This window comes from Nelusetta ayraudi, unplaced genomic scaffold, assembly GCF_046127955.1.
Source record: "Nelusetta ayraudi isolate G7.1 ecotype Tasmania unplaced genomic scaffold, CSIRO-AGI_Nayr_v1 ptg000024l, whole genome shotgun sequence".
Classification (NCBI taxonomy): Eukaryota; Metazoa; Chordata; class Actinopteri; order Tetraodontiformes; family Monacanthidae; genus Nelusetta; species Nelusetta ayraudi.
In genome coordinates this window covers 895,344-915,275 of record NW_027466074.1, presented here as the reverse complement: position 1 = coordinate 915,275, position 19,932 = coordinate 895,344, and the positions used below count along the sequence as shown (strand labels likewise).

Genomic DNA, 19,932 nt, shown 5'->3' with positions numbered 1-19,932 from the left:
AACACTGATAATAATAATAATAATAATAATAATAATAATAATAATAATAATAATAATAATAATAATAATAATATTAAGAAATTGCCATTTACAAAACGTGCACATTTCTTTTAAACTTAAGTGTAGTTGTTTTCCATATCTATTGACGCAAATGACGTTAACCTTGCAATGAACGCAGCAACACTTGTACCTAATAACACTAATGATACAACAAATACACGTCAAAATGGTTGCAGTGAAAATGGACGCTTTTAATCATATATGTTTTGGCTCTTGCCAAGTAAAATTTCAGGAATTATTCTTTGTTTGTTTAGAATGTCGGACATGTATTCAGCGCTTTGTGATGAAGAGCTGGATGCCGTCATTGCAGAAATCCAACTCAGTCACCCAAACACAGGGTACAGAATGATGAGAGCATTCCTTCATGCCAGGGGATTACGAGTGCAAAGTAAGTTTGATATGAAGTTGATCCCCACATGAATGTATTCAGTAATCTGTATTGTGCATCAGTTTAACCGAAACAAACAAATATAATTAGCTTTATTTGTATAACGCTTTCCGTACAAAATGTAGCTAAAAGTGCTTACATGGATGATTAAAAAAAGAATGGCGGTATATTTAAAAAAGAAAGGGGGGGTATTTAATAAATGAAATCATACCTTTTGTCAGCATTATCTGTGTTAACACGGATTTGTGCCTTTAATATTTTATGTAGTTTGTCTTTCTTTTTTTTTTGCTGTTGTTGTAGTTCAAAGAGTACGTGATTCCTTAAGAAGAGTGGACCCAATTGGGACTGAAGTGCGAGCCTTGGCCAATCGCACACTAAGACGGAGGCAGTATTCTGTTCCTGCACCAAATGCAATGTGGCACATAGATGGAAACCACAAATGAATACGGTATTTTTCAAAACTGTTTTTAAATACTTGAACAAATGAAACATTGAGATTTTCTACCCACTCCAAATCTTTTCATCTTTGTACCATACCTTTTTTGTGTCAAATAAGCTGTGCATGAACCTTTTTCAATTAGCTATCTGATGCCTTATATATTTTAGATTTCTCTTTCCATCTTCTCTCCCTTTTTTACCAAAAGCTGGAGATTTGTCATTCACGGTGGAATAGATGGCTTTAGCCGTTTAATTGTTTATCTGTCTGCTGCAATAAACAACCGAGCATCCACAGTGTTGGAAACAGGGGCGGTCCTAGAATTTTTTTCTTGGGGGGGCAAGCTCGGGGCACAGACTGTGGAAGGGTGGCACACCGGAATGACATTTGTTTTGTTTTTTTAAATGCCCTATGCCTTAGGTAATAATAAATGGTAGGCGGAGGTATGAATAATAGAACTATTTTATTTACCCAAATAATGCACAAAACAGTGTATCATCCAGCATTTAGTAATCTTATCTGACTGAGTAAAATGCTTTTTGTTTGTTTGAGTGGGTTGATCTGTGCTCCGGGAGAGTATACTGGTGTATCTAGTACTAGTAACCTAGTATTAGTTTCAGCAAGATAAACAAGTGTTTCATAGGTATCTATGTATCTTTGTTAACTTATAGAGATGGAAACCAACAACTGAGTTTAGTTATGAATGTTTTTTTTTTTTTAATTCATAACAGGTACAAAGTGCATACACATGAAAAATCCCTTTGTGAGAATTATATTCAAGTTACCAAAGTTTGACTTATATTACAAGTACACAGTTTATATGTATTATTTACAAACAGGATGATGACAGCTGAATACGCTTGTTTTGGTGTTGACTACCTGCAGAATGCTGAATTGCAGATGATGGGCCCTCAACCTCATCATTGGGAAAAGTTCCTGGGAAAAGTTGTATAAATTACTCATAATGTCAATACAAGTATAACATCAACTCAACTTTTAATACTTATTCAAATGTTATCGATTTTAAAGACACCCTGCTTCCTTTCTTGACATTGTGGACATAATCCTATTCACTTCATTTAAGCGTCTTATGTTATAGGCCACTTGTCTATCCATTAGCTCATAAAACAACAACCACACTTCCATTCAGCACCAATAAAGAGCATTAAAATAGACATAAAGTAATAAAACAGAATGTAATTAGATTAAATTAATATTGCCCATTCCACAGTCCAGAACAAAGCAGAGGTGGTGTGCGACTTTGAGTGTGACTGATTCAGGATGCAGTGACTGTAGTGATGGTGAGGTGAAGCCTCATGAGGCATTGAACCACTTGAGCCAACTGGTTCGAAGCTTCATGTGCACACGAAACCACCTACTGGCCAAATGTACAATCACAGGCAAGCTGTGTCTGAACCACGTGTGATGCATTGAATTTTTGTGTCTGTTATGTCTGTTGGGAATGACTATGAATTGCAAAAAATGAATGACCAAATAATTTCTGTACATAAATTATATATATATTTTTGTTTTTTTTTCTCACTTATTTATGATTATTTTTATGGGTACTGATGGCAGTGGTTATGGGGATGCTCCAAACAAATTTTGTTGTTAACTTTGTTCAACAATGACAATAAATAAATAACTTGACTTGATAACTATGTGTATGATACATTTTTTGAATGTATTCTGTTTGTGCAATTTTTTTCTGAAAATGGCATGGGTGTAATCAGGCAGATGACAGTGAAAGTGATTGTGGGACTTGGAAAAGGGCATAGATCAGGGGTGCTCACACTTTTTCAACATGCAAGCTACTTTTAAAATGAGCAAGTCAAAAAGATCCACTTCCGATAAAACAGGAAAACATATTCATTCAGAAATATATTTGTAGTCCAATGATAAAGAAAGAAAGAGGATTAAATGGGTCAACATGTTCCCATGTGCATTTATGCTCATCATTGCACAGAAAATTCATGGTTTAAAATTGTTTAGGTTATATCTGCCTATGTTTGATTTTATCAATAAAAGTGTGTTTAAGTTAAGATGTTTTGCTGTATAGTTTTGTGTTTTCCAGCGCATAGGTTAGGGATAATTGGTGTGTGTGTGTGTGTGTGTGTGTGTGTGTGTGTGTGTGTGTGTGATGCAGACGTTTTGCCAGCAGCATCTCCCAGCATCTTCGGCGCGTCTGCAGTGCGTGCGCATTTTGAAGCGCATTTTCCGAGCGAGGCGTCTCCATCAGTTTACGCCAGGATTGCAAGCTCACGCGACAACCCCGGTAGTTTTGCATGTAAAACAACAGCGAAACTCTTTTTCCTGTCCCTGTCTGGTCTTTATTTGATCTGAATAGTGCCGAAGCCGATACGTCACATTTACCCTGGACACCCTTGTCCAGGGTGTCCCCTGCCTTCGCCCCAAGACAGCTGGGAGAGGCTCCAGCAGACTCCCGTGACCCTGAGTTCGGGACTAAGCGGGTATGGAAAATGAATGAATGAATGAATGAATGTAAAGCACAGCACATTTAAGAACAAAATCCAGCACATCGTACATTATGACCAAAATCAACCAGATCCACCGTGTTTTCTAATCCTGCCTGAACGATTCTACCTGCTGTAATTGACGCGGATCTCTCTCTCTCTCTCTCTCTCTCTCTCTCTCTCTCTCTCTCTCTCTCACACTCACTCTCTCTCTCCATGCGATCGACCCAAACTCCCTTCGCAATTGACCAGTAGATCGTGATGGACGTAATGGGCACCCCTGGCATAGATGTTTGTGTAACATGGACATTGATGTACAGGACAGGGGGCTCCATCCTATCACCTCTCCTCTCCTCACTCTCTCCCTAAGCTCTCAAAACTATCTCCAAACTAAACGCTATCTAGTCTCAAACACTCCAAACTATAAACACGATCCAAAATCTAGTAATCCAAACTCTCTCCAAATCTCAGTTGACTGCAACTCTCCTACAATAACCCCCATTTTGAATGGAGCCTGAGGGGTCTATATAAACCGTTAAAATATGAATTGCAGATATATATACATATATATATATATATGTATATATATATATATACATATATATATATATATATATATATATATACATATATATATATATACATATATATATACATATATATATATATGTATCCACTGAGACTTACCGTCTGTAATGTGTCTTCCACAGGTCCGGTACGGGTCATGGACTACGAGGAGTACGACGACGAGTACTTGCTCTTCCAGCAGCTTCTCAACGACACCGCCAACACCTCTGAGCCGGGTTACGTGGTCAGCGACCCGGTCCAGCTGTGTCCCAGGACCGGCGTCAACCACTTTGGCGCCAGGATCATCCCATTCTTCTACTACGTCAACTTCCTGCTCAGCTACCTCGGCAACGGCTTGGTGCTCTTTGTCATCTACAAGTACGAGAAGCTCAACACCGCCACCAACGTCTTCCTCCTGAACCTGGTCCTGTCCAATGTCCTCTTCACCTCCAGCCTCCCCTTCTGGGCCACCTACCACCTCTCGGAGTGGATCTTCGGCGAGGCGCTGTGATAGCTGGTCAGCGGCGCCTACTCTGTTGGCTTCTGCTACCTGACCGTGGTGCACGCGGTCCCGGCCGCCAAGAGCAGGAGGAGGGCGAACGCCGTGGCGGGAACGCTGACGGTCTGGCTGGTCAGCGTGGCGGCCAGCGCCAAGGAGTTTGTCCTGCAGACGGTGTGGGAGAGTCCATTCGACGGGCTGATGTGCGAGGAGGCCGGGTACCCCGAGAGCACCGTGCTACCAGCAGTTCCTGCTCTTCTTCCTGCTCCCGCTCTTCATGGTGATGTACTGCTACACCGGCATCACCGTCCGCGTCCTGTCCACTCGGCTGAAGAACAAGTGCCGCACCGTCAAGCTCATCTTTGTCACCGTTTTCACCTTTTTCCTCTGCTGGACGTCCTACAACGTGATAGTCTTCCTGCGTGCCCTCGAGCTCTCCGGCCCCAGCCGGGGAGGGCGAGGGGGGGCGGCTCATCGTGTGCCGCCTCGGAGGCCACGGACTATGCGCTGTACGTGACGCAGAACGTGGCCTACGTGTACTGTTGCGTCAGTCCCGTGTTTTACACGTTTGTGGGCAAGAAGTTCCAGAGCCACTTGAGAAAGCTGCTGGCCAGGAAGCTGCCGTGCCTCCACAAGCACATGAGCCTCAGCAGCCAGAGCAGCAGGACCACGTCCCAGAGGACCGCACACTCTGTCTACTAGTGCCCGTCTCACACACACACACACACACACACACACACACACACACACACAGAGCCAGTTGTTCCCACCTAGACAGTAAGCGCTGTATATCTAGAAAAACATACTAGCAGTTCATGGACTAAGTCTCAATCCAGGGTCTGCATCCTTGGAAGGAAGCCTCCATTGTCTGAAGGAAGCGTCCTCCGTCCGAAGGAAGCGTCCTCCGTCCGAAGGATGCGTCCTCCGTCTGAATGAAGCGTCCTCCGTCTGAAGGAAGCGTCCTCCCAAGGACCCGGCCCAGAAGGACCGACCCAAACCCCGCCTCCCCGGTAACCTCACGGGACGGTCTAGCCTTGGGCGTACTTCCTGGTTGCGTCACCGCCGTTCCCTCCTGCTGGCCAACCCCGGAGTGTGGTTTTCATAGCATCAAGCTCACCATTGGTTGGTTGGATGTTCAAATCAGTAAAAACCCTGCGTTAAAAACTGAAGATTTGATGTGAAATTTCAATACTTAAATTTATACGCGGTGTCTTTGCGCTAATGGCGCTAATTTCAGCTGACTTCCCAGGATCCCAGGATGCTTTGCAGCAGCAGCACGCAAAGCATCCTGGGATACAGAAGGAGGTGAAGGATAGTAGTGGTGTAGCCTTGGTGCTAACAGTAGGGAGCATTTGGAGCGTCGTTCTGACTATTGGGAATTGGGAGGAGCCTTCAGCGCAGTGCGGTGACGCAACTTCCTTTCAAATTGCAGCCTTCCAAGGATGCAGCGCCTGAACTGAGACACAGCCATGGATTGCTGGTGACGTACGGGGTCACGTGACCCGTTCACTGACCAGTGAACATGGCGCGGGGATGTGTGTGAAAAGTACACAATTATTCTTTGGGTTTTGAACTCAACGGTTTGTTGTGTTGTGTAAACCTTGTCAGCAGTGAGTTGTATCAACTATTATCAACTACTACAAATAGATCAATAAATACACACATTTTATGGACTGAAATGTGTTTTTCTGATGTGGGCTGTTTGTCCTGGTGTGTTTCCAGAGGAAGTCCTAGATCCTTGTGGCTGTAGGGGGAGTAGGAGGCTCAACGTTGGCCTTGACAAAGGACAGTGGTGACCTTGTCACTGCTGAGCTCCACTCAGTTTGTTCAAACACTGGGTTTGTTTTTACCTAACCCTGATGGAGCCTTGCTATGAGTGGAACTGTGACACACGAGAAGGCTTTACTAGACAGAGGGGGTGGGGGGTAGCGGAGCAGCAGCAGATGGATGCAGTGTTTTGGTGAGCCACCTCATAGGAGGAGACAATGTATCCTGGGATATCATGGAGAAAACGTGTTGCTGTAATGTCAATGGAACCAAGTCAGTGTCTGTGAAGCCCCACCAGGGTGTTGAGCTACGAGAACAGGGGTGACATGACAGACCTGCATCGAGTCGGCGGGCCACCGAAGTTATGTTGACGGGGGGGGGGCAACTCCATTGGGACAGACCTCTACATCGCGGTCGAACGTGATATATGGATAGATGGCGGTCAAAACGCTATTTCGCCGGTGATAGATAGTGTGTGTTGAATACATACATTCGTCACTGTATTTTGATTTACCTTGTATGTATATCTATACTGTTGGAATCATATATTTAGTTTAGATGTTAGTGTTGAATAATATAATTAGTTTAGATGTTTGTTTATAATAACATGATTATTAATATAAAGCTGTTTAATCATTTGGCTGACCTACTCATAGAGAAAAGGCATTGTTGCAAGAGTCACACAAAGAGCTCAAGAAGGAACAAAGGGAAGAACATCCCTCACTAACTGGTGACCCTGGGGGAGCAGAGGGTGACCCTGGAGACCAGAGGGTGACCCTGGGGGACCAGTGGGTGACCAGAGGGTGACCCTGGGGGACCAGTGGGTGACCAGAGGGTGACCCTGGGGGACCGGATCACCCTGGGGGAGCAGAGGGTGACCATGGGGGACCAGAGGATGGACAGAGAGCTAACTGACTTTGCGACCACCATAAGACTTTATAACCTGGTCATTTACAGGGGGGAGAACTCATGATCCATCGGAGGCACGGGGGGGAGGAGCCTGTGACCTCAGGCATGTTGTGCACTGTATTATTTCAACAGGTCACGCTGGAACCAATGATGGATCATTTGGCTCCCTGCCAAATAAGGACTTGTTTCCTGTTGCACTCAGTAATCAGAGACTTGGATCAAAGGCTGCCCCAACATCCAATGAGGCTTGGGTCTGGTGACCGGGCAGCCAGTCAGAAGAGGACAACACCTGGGAGTGTTTGCATGTTTTCTTTCTGTATAAAAGGACTGGGTCAAGGGACAGAGAGCAGTCAGACTTCATGCCCTGACAATACTTTGGTGTTGCTAGGGTTCTGAACTGGGCCCAGAGCTCTGTATAGTTGTACCCTCAATTGATTTCTTTACTAAAGACATATTTAAATTGGCATTCTTCTCCTGTGACTCTTCATTCAACCAACACGCGGATCAGCAGCACGGCACAAGGAAATCTGATCCAACAATACATAGAGAGAGAGAGAGAGAGAGAGAGAGAGAGTGAGAGAGAGAGAGAGAATTTTGTGTATACAACATTAATACAAACAAAGTACCGTAAATACGCCAGGGATTGACAGAAAAAAAAAAGATAACCTTAATCAACCGATGTAGTTTGGCCTAATAGAGTTGCCGTATGTGATGTCATTGGCAGTCGCCCACCGGACAGAGGCGACTGCCAATGACGTCACATACGGCAACTCTATTAGGACGGGGTTTGCCCATGTCTGTACTAGAACCACCCAGAACCACCAGGGTGTTTAGCTCTTAGAACACCCTAGAAGCTCCTAGAACCATCCAGAACCACCCAGAACCACCAGGGTGTTTAGCTCTTAGAACCCCCTAGAACAATCCAGAACCACCAGGGTGTTTAGCTCTTAGAACCCCCGAGAACAATCCAGAACCACCAGGGTGTTGAGCGCTTTATTGCAATGACTCTGCAAACACTGAGACACCTGAGTCAAATGATACAAGTGTTGGTGAAGATGCCACATTTCACAGCACATTGAAGCTACTAACATAGATCTACATACACATTAATCTACCTGAACATGCAAACACAAGCAGGTGGAGATTTAAAGATACTGCTCAAGAAAAAAGGTGCATTAAACATTGATGGACTTATATGGGTACGCATACAAATATATATTTATTAGTGCTGGGACTCTATTAAAGAAAATAATCTAATTAATTATGGTCTTTGTAATTGGTCAAACCTCTGACCTTTGACCTCTATCAGTCATGGTTGACCTCCAGTGCTCACGCAGTGCTTCACTGGAAGGCCAAGAACAATCCAAGAGTCCATATGTGGCACTGCAAGGTCCACCAGTGGCTTCTGGGACGTCTCTCCCAGTAACCACAGCAACGTGTAGGGAGAAGCAGTCTGCCAGCCACCAGGCTCCACTGGGGTCAAAGGTCGTGACACGCAGTTCTGTCAGCCACCACTAGATGGAGCTCTCCTCTTCACTCTCCTCCTCATCCTCCCTCAATACCTCTCCCACCTGCAGCAGAAATAAAGTCTCTTGAAAAGTATTTTTCACCTCGAAAATGAAGATGTTATAGAAGTCTGAAGTGAGAGCAGAGCAGTGTGTTGTTGATGTGTGGAACCTTCATGCTGAGATGTTCCAGCCGTGGATGATGAGAGCAGAAGCAGTGGTTGTGTTGCTGCTGCCTTCACTGAGCAGCTGCTCCAAGTCCTGCTTCTTCCACTGAGGATTCAGCTCCACCAGTGGCTTCTGGGACGTCTCTCCCAGTAACCACAGCAGCTTGTAGGGAGAAGCAGTCCGCCAGCCACCAGGCTCCACTGGGGTCAAAGATCGTGACACGCAGTTCTGTCAGCCACCACTAGATGGAGCGCTCCTCTTCACTCTCCTCCTCATCCTCCCTCAATACCTCTCCCACAGGCAGAGAGAAGAAGAGACAGCAGGAGTCAGGACTCACGGTCCTTGAACGCATCATCACACAGACGTTGACTGTTGATGGAGATGATGGAGTGACTGGTGAGAAGAAGCAGACTCTCAGTCACATGTCAAGTGTGGAACATATGAAGGTCATGTGACCATGGAGTGTTGGACTGATACTGAGGCCTGATGAAGATGAACTGATCAATAATTGAGGGGTGAACTGAGAGAAGAAGCAGTTTGGCAGCAGATGTTGGATGAATGAGGAGCAGCTGGACGACACCATCCTCCTCTCACACTGTGACTGGGAACACTGGACCTCTGCTGTGGGATCAACTGGCTTTGGTGCTGGAACCATCATCCACTGCTTCCAAACCAGTACTGACCTCACAGTCTGCAGTTGATAGTCTCTGCTGTGGACAAGATCCATCAGTGGCTTCACTGATGAAGCCTTCAGGTTGTTCAACCTCAGGTCCAGCTCTCTGAGGTGGGAGGGGTTGGACTTCAGAGCTGAGAGCAGCCAATCACAACTGACCTCTGACAAACTGCAGTCAATCAACCTGAATAGAGAATAAATGATGGAGAGTTTATAATGATGGAGAGTTTTTCCAGGGTGTCATCACTCTGAAAATCAAAGTGAAATGTCGACTTCAGAATCTGACACTACAGAAAATGTCACCTTGAAATTAAATCCTCAGTCCAAAACTAATGTGTGTTGAAATGATGTTTGGTCACATGACCACTGATGAACAGAATGAAGTTTTCATATTTCTGGATGTCATTTTGAGATGAATCAACCTTCAGTTCAATGTTTATTCAACATGTGTGATGAAGTGTGTTTGGTGCTGAAACCATCATCCACTGGTTCCAAACCAGTACTGACCTCAGAACCTCCAGTTTACAGTCTGGACTCTGCAGAAAACCACTCAGCACCTTCACTCCTGAATCCTGCAGCTGGTTCCAACTCAGGTCCAGGAGTCTGAGGTGGGAGGGGTTGGACTTCAGAGCTGAGAGCAGCCAATCACAGCTGAGCTCTGACAAACTGCACAACTCCAACCTGAATAGAGAATAAATGATGGAGTGAGTAGAGTTTTCATCACTATATGAAATTAAAAATATGAATGTCTATAACACTGTAATGTCCATTAAACCAATCAGAAGCACAACAATAATACTGAAATAATGAATCACCACAATAAAATATTTTATATCAACCTGTTTAGTCATGTGACCACTGATCAGCTGTTAACAATGTTGGAATTCATTGATTCATTTTGCCTCAAAGGTTCAGTGTGTAAAATCAGTGCAGATTTATTGCTGAAAGCTTCATATACAACCGTCAATATAGTTTGAAGTCTTTGATTCGTAGAAAATAAAAGTCATCTGCTTTTCCTGCCATTAGAATGCTTCTTTCTAGAAACAGACAGAAGGTCAAAGGTCGTGGCCATCTTGCACTGCCATGTTTGTAGGCGGCTGGTTGGGAAGATGAGTTTGAGAGACAGTTTCATATTGATGGTTGGAGGCTGGAATCCTCTAATAAAGCAAGTGCTGAGAACAAATGGTTATTAAGTGACTGAAATGCAGTGGAATCTTTTCTGCATCTTGCTCATCAATACTGAACTGACTGAGATGATAGAACCTGCATTGACCCTTGACCTTCTGCTGAGTCCAGCTGGATCTATCTACAGTATCTAAGTGCTCATACAGGTGGCTAATGCTAGCGCTAGCTGAAAATCATGCTAGCACTGGACTGTCTGCTGTGACTATGACTGATTGTGATGCTAATAGATGGTTGTAATATTTGTGTTGATGGAACTTTATCATTATACAGAGAACTAGACACCTTTGCTGTCAACCACATCCTTTATGATGCTGGAAGGCTACCGTAGTTCACTGGCAAGAAGGGGAGAGGGAGCGTCAGCAAGTAAGCACTGCAATCTGATGGCACTAGATGGCAGGATTTTACATACTGGACCTTCAAACCCAGTTTCACTCATTTCAAACACAAACCAGTGACTGGAAATTGAATTTCCAACAGCAGTGAAGTGAAAATCATGACAACAATAACAAGAGTGATAGAAGTTGTAAAGTGAAGAGGGTGAACTGACCTCAGAGTCTCCAAGTTTACAGTCTGGACTCTGCAGAAAACCACTCAGCACCTTCACTCCTGAATCCTGCAGCTGGTTGTCACTCAGGTCCAGGTGTCTGAGGTGGGAGGGGTTGGACTTCAGAGCTGAGAGCAGCCAATCACAGCTGAGCTCTGACAACCTGCACCTCTCCAGCCTGAATGTAGAATAAATGATGGAGAGTTTATAATGATGGAGAGTTTTTCCAGGGTGTCATCACTCTGAAAATCAAAGTGAAATGTCGACTTCAGAATCTGACTCTACAGAATAAAATGGGAGAGGGAGGGTGAGCGAACGAGTGCTGCACTGTGGAGTCCATTACTGGCTCTTGATGATGTTGGTGTCTGGGCCCCCTTGCACCAAAGTAGGATTGCGTCATCCAAGATGAGTCACTAAGCCTTCAGCGTTCAACCAATCCACAACACGTGTGTCCAGGCTTCATGGGTCGCACTAAAAGCCATCCAGGATGAGAAGACACGGATTCATCAAGCCAGGTGAAAGCTATCCTGGATCAGTGCGCCATGCACGCGGCTTCCTTCCATAGACCCCGGTTATGGAGCTGGGATTAACGGATTGGCCATCTTTGACCTCCTCAGAAGCCTCCATGAGGATTTGCGCCTGGGACGGGGATTCAGACTCTCGAACTTTCTTTTTTTTTGTAATTTATTGTTTATTTGGAGAAGCAAGTGTACAGACATTTCTCTTGCGTACAATATAAAGTCCACATCAAGTGTGGATATGAAAATATAATTGCTAATAATACTCCATTCCTTTTAACATAAAAAAGAAAGAAAAAAAAAACTAACAAAAAAAAAAACACAGTAAAATGTGTATCATCTCATGAACCAGTCTAGCAGTGTGTATCATGACAATGATTTTACAGAGCAGTCAAATTCAGTTTACAGAAATTACAGCTTTTATATATTCCGTCCATTTTGTCCATATCCTGAAAAAGGAGTCTCTTTGACCTTTAAGACAGAATGACAATTTCTCTAGAATGTAAATATTCTGAACAATATCAATCCATTCATCAATTGTAGGTGCTTCAGTCCTCAACCATTTTCTCGTGATAGTTTTTTTGCTTGCTGCCAGAAGCATTGCCATGAGTTTTTTATCTGACAAATTCCAGTTATCCCATGAGATGTCTCCTAAGTACAGGACTTCACATTTACAAGGAATTTTCTCAACAAAAATGTTATTTAAGTGCATGCACAGTTGATCCCAGAATGGTTTGATCACCGGACAACCCCAGAAGATATGGTAATGATTTGCCTTGTCTGTCTTACATTGTCTCCAGCAGGTAGCACTGTTGCTGTGATGTTTTTTCTGGGCAGGGGTTACAAAAAACCGAACAATGTTCTTCCAACAGAATTCCCTCCATGAATTGGAGCTTGAGGTCGTCCATTGAAATTTGTGAATCTTTTCCCAGCTTTCAACTGAAATAATTAAATTTCCTTCTTTTTGCCATTTATTCCTTATGTAGTCTGTGTCAACTTGTTTGTACAGCTGAATACCATTGTATAACTTGGAGACAACTTTAGTAAAGGAACCTGATTTCAACAATGACAAAAGCACTTCTAAGAATCCTGGTCCAGCTGTTTCCCAAGTTTCTTGTAGATTATGATTATAGTAAGACCTAACCTGCAGATATCTGAAGAAGTCATCCTTCTCCAACCCATTTGACCTTTGAAGTTCTTCAAAACTCTGAAACACCCCCCTCTTGATAAATGTAATAGGTGGTTAATCCTTTTGAGATCCATCCCTTGAATCTCCCGTCATTCTTGTTTGGTTTAAAAGCCGAGTCAAAAGCGCACCACTTGAACATTTTGATCTGGTTACCTAAATGGCAAATTTTCACTATTCTTCTCCAAGAGTTTAGCATTGTGTATAACATCGAGTCATGCGGTATCATCAAATCATCTTGTAGTTCTTTGTCCATCAACATCGATAAGAGAGGTACACCTTCCACTGAGGAACTCTCTATGTCTTTCCATCCTGCATTGTATTGTGGACAGCATAGATAGATTAATGGTTTCAGTTGAGCTGCAAGATAATATTCCTGTAGGTTGGGAAGACCCAACCCCCCTTTCTCTTTCTTCAACTGCAGTGTTCTGTACCTTATTCTGGCCTTTTTCCCTTGCCAGATATATTGTGATATTAATCTGTCCCACTCTGTAAATTGTTTCTCTGGAATCAAGATAGGTAAGCACTGAAATAGATATAACAAGCGTGGACTGACTCAACTCTGGAGTGTAAATTGAAAAAAGGGATCACATTCCATCTCTGTATGTCTATTTTTAGTCTTGATGGTAGGGGGCCATAGTTGGCATCGAAAGTCCTGGAAAATTCTTTTGTTAGAAAACCCCCCAAATGTTTTATGGAATCCGCCTCCCAATTCCATCTATACAAACTCTTAATTTTGTTTGGAGGGACATAATTCAGTGTTAAAACCTGAGTCTTGTTGATATTAATCTTGTAACCCGACAATGAACCATATTCCGCAATCATCTCCATTAATATGGGTATAGTTTTAGTTGGATTTGTTATAGTTAGTATTAAATCATCAGCGAACAGGGATAGCTTTTGTTCACCAGAGGCCATCGCAACTCCTGTTATGTCAGGCCTCTGCCTTATCCATTGGCTCAAAGGCTCTATAAAAAGGGCGAAGAGGAGAGGTGAAATACAAAACCCCTGCCTCGTACCTCTTTCCAAAATAAATGATTCCGATAGATCTCCGTTAATTTTTATCTTAGCTGATGGTTTCTCGTACAATGCCGCCAATACATCAATTAAGGACTGGTGGAATCCAAATTTATGCAACACTTTATACAGAAATAACCATCTGACCGAGTCAAATGCCTTTTCTGCGTCCAAACTCAGCATTGCAGTTTCTATTTTGTTTTGTTCTACGTGATTCAAGATGTGAAATGTTTTTCTGGTGTTGTCCTGAGTCATTCTGTGTTTGATAAAACCCGTCTGGTCCTTATGTATTATGTCGGGTAAAATCTTTTCAAGCCTCTGTGAAAATATGGCAGTAAATAATTTATAATCAATATTTAACACACTCACTGGACGGTAGTTACCACAATCCAATTTATCCTTCCCCTCCTTAGGAATTACTGATATTATTGCGTCTCTCCATGAAGGAGGGATTATTTTCTCTTTCAAAACGCAGTTAAACGCTCTCAATAAAGTAGGGATTAACTGATCTTGCATTTCTTTATACCACTCGGAGGTAAAACCATCCATTCCTGGGGATTTTCCTCCTTTTAACTTTCCAATAACTGCTCGTAGTTCTTCGTCGGTTATCTCCGATATTAATTTTTTATTTTGTTCACTCGTGACTGTAGGGAGAGTCAGGTGGGAAAGAAAGATGTCTATCTGATGATCGTTGTTTAATTTGGGTTGGGAATATAAGGTCTGATAAAAGTTTTTAAAACATTTATGAATATTTCCCAGTCCTGTCTCAACACCATTTGTATTTGTGTTTCGTATTTTATAAATAGTTCTATCTGACTGTTGTTTTCGTTATTTAAATGCTAAGAGCTTGAGCGATTTCTCCCCCCCTTCATAATATTTTTGTCTTGTAAGGAGAAGTTTCTTTTGTATCTCTAGTGTGTTTAACTCATCCAATTCTCTTTTCACTTCCTTGATTTTAATATTTGTTACCTCCCGGAAGGTTTTAGAATGCTCCTGTTGGAGTTTCCTTAACTCCTCCTCCAGTTTGTATTGTTTTTGTAATCTCATTTTCTTTTCGTTTGAGGAGATCGCTATTATTTTACCCCTGATCACCGACTTTAACGCGTCCCAGAGTATAATTGGCCCCACCTCTTCATTGTCGTTTTCATCCAAGTATCTTTTAATTTCATCTTTCAAATTATTTTTAATAATTTTATTTTTCAGCAAGTTTGTGTTAAACCTCCAGAGAGTGAATCTGTTTTTCTTAGTCAGAAAAAAAGACATATAAATTGGACTGTGGTCCGAGTTAGGGCTCTGGCCGATTTCACATTTTTCTATCCTATGAATATCATCTTTGAGCATGAAAAAATAATCTATGCGTGAGTATACTTTGTATGGAGGGGAGTAATGCGTGTAATCCCGACGACATGGATTTTTAACTCTCCATACATCCACCAATCCAGTTTCTTCTAACATGTTTCTGATTCTTTTACTGATAGTTTGTGTATTAGATTTTCCATCAGACGAATCCAAATTCGGGTTTAATCTAACATTAAAGTCCCCGGCATATATCAATACCCCTTGACTTTTTGTTACTGTCATTTCAAATATGTGTCTATAGAAGGTCCAGTCGCTACCAGGTGGGGCATAAACATTAATAAGAGTTATCAGGACGCCATCAATTTTCCCTGTAGTCAAAACAAATCTGCCTTCCTTGTCTTTATGTTCTGCAATATGTTCATAGTGCAGGGTACTTGATATTAAAGTTGCCACCCCTCTTCGCCTCCCCGAAGCATGGGAAGAAAAATACACATATTTATATCCCATCTTATTCAACTTGGCATGTTCGGAATCGTCTAGGTGGGTTTCCTGCAGAAAAGCTATTTGGACCTTTTCTTTCTTTAATTTAGATAAAATCTTCCATCTTTTTATCGGATTATGCATCCCATTTATATTGAATGAAACCACCTTCAGTTGTTTTCTTTCCATTTAAGTGATGTCTTCCATTTCACCAATCACATTGGAGAGCCCCCTCAAGCCCACTAGAACTAAAAGAACATGAACAGATAAAGCAAGAACATACATACTCACTGCACAATGAAAAAACAAAAAAACAAAAAACAAAACAAAACAAGCTCGGCTTCCAAACAGGGGTCCATAACCTAGACCCTGTTGAGCTTCTTGGTGACAGCCCGGAAGGGAATGTCCTCCCAAATCTATTGGTGAGGGCCCTTCAGGTGGCAGCAGCACAGTTCCGGATGGACCCTGACGAACCTTTTTGTGAAACTATCATCTTTAACTTAGCCTAAGTAGAAATTTCTATCTGAGAAGTGTACCTCAAGAGGAAAAACATGGTATCCTTCAGTTTTCAAGGAGCTGGTGGTGATGTTCTCCTAAATGCCCGGAGCCTCTCTTTGTAGTTGACTTCTCTTGAAGAGCTGGAGGCGCCTTTCTCTCTTCTCCCTCCTGTCCTAGTCCAGGTCAGCCGCTCGATCTGCTCCTTCAGGGAATCAGGTGAACTGATGATTTTCACTTTGTAACCTCTTTTGACCATGTCCTCCGTAGCCTCCTCTATGTTGTCGTAGGTTCTGGGCCCTTCTTCATATCTCACTCGCAATCTCGCCGGAAAAAGGGTCTGGAACGAGACCCCGTTCTCCTTCAGAGCCCTACGAACCTCCGTATACTCTCGTCGTTTTCTGAGAATGACTGGTGGGTAGTCGTGGTCGAGATTTATTCGCTTTTCACGCCAAAAGAGTCCCTTTTGTTGCCAAGCCTTGCGCAGTACAGACTCTTTCATTTTGAAGCTCGAAAACCTCACAAGTATTGAACGTGGTGATACATTCTTCGGGGGTTGCGGTCCCAGCGCCCGATGTGCTCTTTCTATCCGCACGTCTGCCGCGTTCTCGACCAGACCGAGCCCCTCTTTCAGTAAGGTCTCCACAAATGTAGTCATCGACTCCGAGTCCTTCTCGGACCCCTCCGGAACACCGTAGATCCTGACATTTTCCCGACGAGATCGACTGTCTAGGTCCGTTAGCTTTTCTTCCAGCTTCACGTGTAACTTTAGCAGCCCGGTTAACACTTCCTCCGTGTTTAGAGTCCTCTCTTCATTTTTCTCCACCCGCTCCTCCACTTCGCTGATTCTTGCATTCGTTTTATTAATTTCCTCCTTGATAGACTTCAGTTGTTCGTTGTTTTCCTGACGGAAACCTCTCAGTTCTTCTAGTAACACTTCTAAGCTAGCCATCTCGTCCTCGCTTCTTCGTTAGCCCGTGGCTTCACGGAGTTAGCTGTAACTACTTCCTTTCTCTCGCCGATTGTTATATAGAAGCAGGGGCTTCGTTTGTCGTCTTACCCCCTCTGTACGTTTACCGTGGTATGTGGAAATTATATTACTCAACTGGATGGGGGTAGGTCTGTGATTTCTTCGGTTCTTTCGGGAGCCGTTCTATCGAGCTGCCATCTCCATGAGTCTCCAGACTCTCGAACTTTCAAAGCTCGCGAGCTTGGAAGCCCAGACTCCCAGGTCATAGTCATGCGCACCAAGCATTCAGCATAAGGGATCTTCCCTTAGCCAAGCAGCCAGGGCGCATGATCAATTGGAGGCATAGTGACAGGACCGTCCACTGTCACAAAAACAAGCTCATGTTACTCTTTGATGTGTCTTCATCTTTCTATGGGATGTGTATTTTTATATAGGATGCATGGCAAAGTAGAAGTCATCTTAGAAATGATCCAATGATTGCAATATGATCTCAACTCATTTCTTTATCATGATTGAAATGAAATGATTCCAAAGCTTGAAATAATGACAGTGGCTGGAGGTGAATGTGATAACAATGTGCAGTGTTGAGTGGAAGAAGCACTGCCTTCCACTGGTGGTGACTGTTGACTGAGACAAGGATGAAATAGATCCTGGAACTCAGCCTGGTCTGGAGCAGCTCACTCCACACAATAAATCTCCATGGTAACTTCTAGCAGAACATATCTCACTTCCACCTATCCCACTGTTGTGCAACCACATCAAACATCAATTGATCCAGGATAACCAAGATATCCCGGCTTAATCCCTCATCCTAGTTTCCTGCAACAGGGCCCAGTCAAGTGAAAATCATGACAACAATAACAAGAGTGATAGAAGTTGTAGAGTGAAGAGGGTGAACTGACCTCAGAGTCTCCAGTTTACAGTCTGGACTCTGCAGAAAACCACTCAGCACCTTCACTCCTGAATCCTGCAGCTGGTTGAGACTCAGGTCCAGGTGTCTGAGGTGGGAGGGGTTGGACTTCAGAGCTGAGAGCAGCCAATCACAGCTGAGCTCTGACAACCTGCAGCTCTCCAACCTGAATGTAGAATAAATGATGGAGAGTTTTTCCAGGGTGTCATCACTCTGAACATCAAAGTGAAATGTGGACTTCAGAATCTGACACGACAGAAACAGAGAGGGAGGGAGAGAGGGTGAGTGAGTGAGTGCTGCAATCTGAAATCTGACCACTAGATTGCAGTATTTTACACACTGGACCTTTAAACCCAGTTTCACTCATTTCAAACACAAACCAGTGACTTCAAATTGAATTTCCAACAGCAGTGAAGTGAAAATCATGACAACAATAACAAGAGTGACAGAAGTTGTAGAGTGAAGAGGGTGAACTGACCTCAGAGTCTCCAGTTTACAGTCTGGACTCTGCAGAAAACCACTCAGCACCTTCACTGATGAATCCTGCAGCTGGTTCCCAGTCAGGTCCAGCAGTCTGAGGTGGGAGGGGTTGGACTTCAGAGCTGAGAGCAGCCAATCACAGCTGAGCTCTGACAAACTGCACCTCTCCAACCTGAATAAAGAATGAATATTTGATTCCTTCCATGGTGTAAATGTCATATTCAGAGTCATTCCTCCCTGTTGATGATCCAGATGTGCGGCTGTTGGGATCATTGAGTCATTCCCTCAAAGGAGTCATTGTGCCAGTGTGTTGTCAACACAATAACAATAGCAGTGTGTCAGTCAGTGTGCAGCCAATCAGCAGTGAAGATGGAAAATAATCAGTGAGTCCTTTGTGTGCTTGTGGCTGTTTTCAGTCATCAGAGTCTCGTTACAAGTCAAACACATTCAAAGGACAAGATGAAGAAATACTGCTGCACTATTAATCTGCCTTCACAGGATCTTCTGCTCAGTCATGTGACCTTCATCACCAATCAACAACTTCCATTGAGCTCTCAAGTGACTGGAGACATTTTCCACACTTTCTTCCACCATCCAAAGTCTTTTCTGGCTGCAGATTGTTGACATGAAAATATCAACAACATCCACTTTGTCTAGATGAGTCTTTAATATCTGCTTCAAAGTCTTCACACTGAGCAGCGTTACACACCAGTTGTCATCTGCTGACACACACTGTCCACCAGTAGAAAGCAGGAACTGACCTGAGAACTTCCAGTCTGCAGTTTGGACTCTGCACAGCACAGAGCAGCTTCACTCCAGGATCCTTCAGGATTGTCCAGCTCAGGTCCAGCAGTGTGAGGTGGGAGGGGCTGGACTGCAGAGCTGAAGACACCACTGCACAGTGAAGATCTGAGAGTTGAACACTGAATGAAGGAGAGCAGAATGAGAAGTTGCTGCTTCCATCATCATCATCATCATCATCATCATTACCATCATCATAATCTTCATCACCATCATCTTCATCATCATCATCATCATCATCACCACCACCACCATCATCATCTTCATCATTATCACCATCATCATCTTCATCACCATCATCATCTTCATCACCATCATCATCATCACCACCATCATCATCACCACCTCCATCATCCTCATCATCGTCATCATCATCATCATCATCATCATTACCATCATCATAATCTTCATCACATCATCTTCATCATCATCATCATCATCATCATCATCATCACCACCACCACCATCATCATCTTCATCATTATCACCATCATCATCTTCATCACCATCATCATCATCACCACCATCATCATCACCACCTCCATCATCCTCATCATCGTCATCATCATCATCATCATCATCATCATCATCATCATCAACA

At 43.3% G+C, this 19,932-nt stretch overlaps 1 protein-coding gene across 1 annotated transcript in view; it reads right to left on the bottom strand.

The window, feature by feature from the left end:
• LOC142889832 (uncharacterized) overlaps window positions 1-18,761 on the bottom strand; it is a 324,486-nt gene extending 305,725 nt beyond the window's left edge. Inside the window, exons 1-3 of the mRNA XM_076028488.1 lie at window positions 18,529-18,761; window positions 18,043-18,216; window positions 9,954-10,127 (exon numbers count right to left, since the gene is read on the bottom strand). Of these exons, the coding sequence (XP_075884603.1) occupies window positions 9,954-10,127; window positions 18,043-18,216; window positions 18,529-18,761 (581 nt within the window). The remainder of the gene's footprint in view (window positions 1-9,953; window positions 10,128-18,042; window positions 18,217-18,528) is intronic.
• Window positions 18,762-19,932: the final 1,171 nt, after the last annotated feature.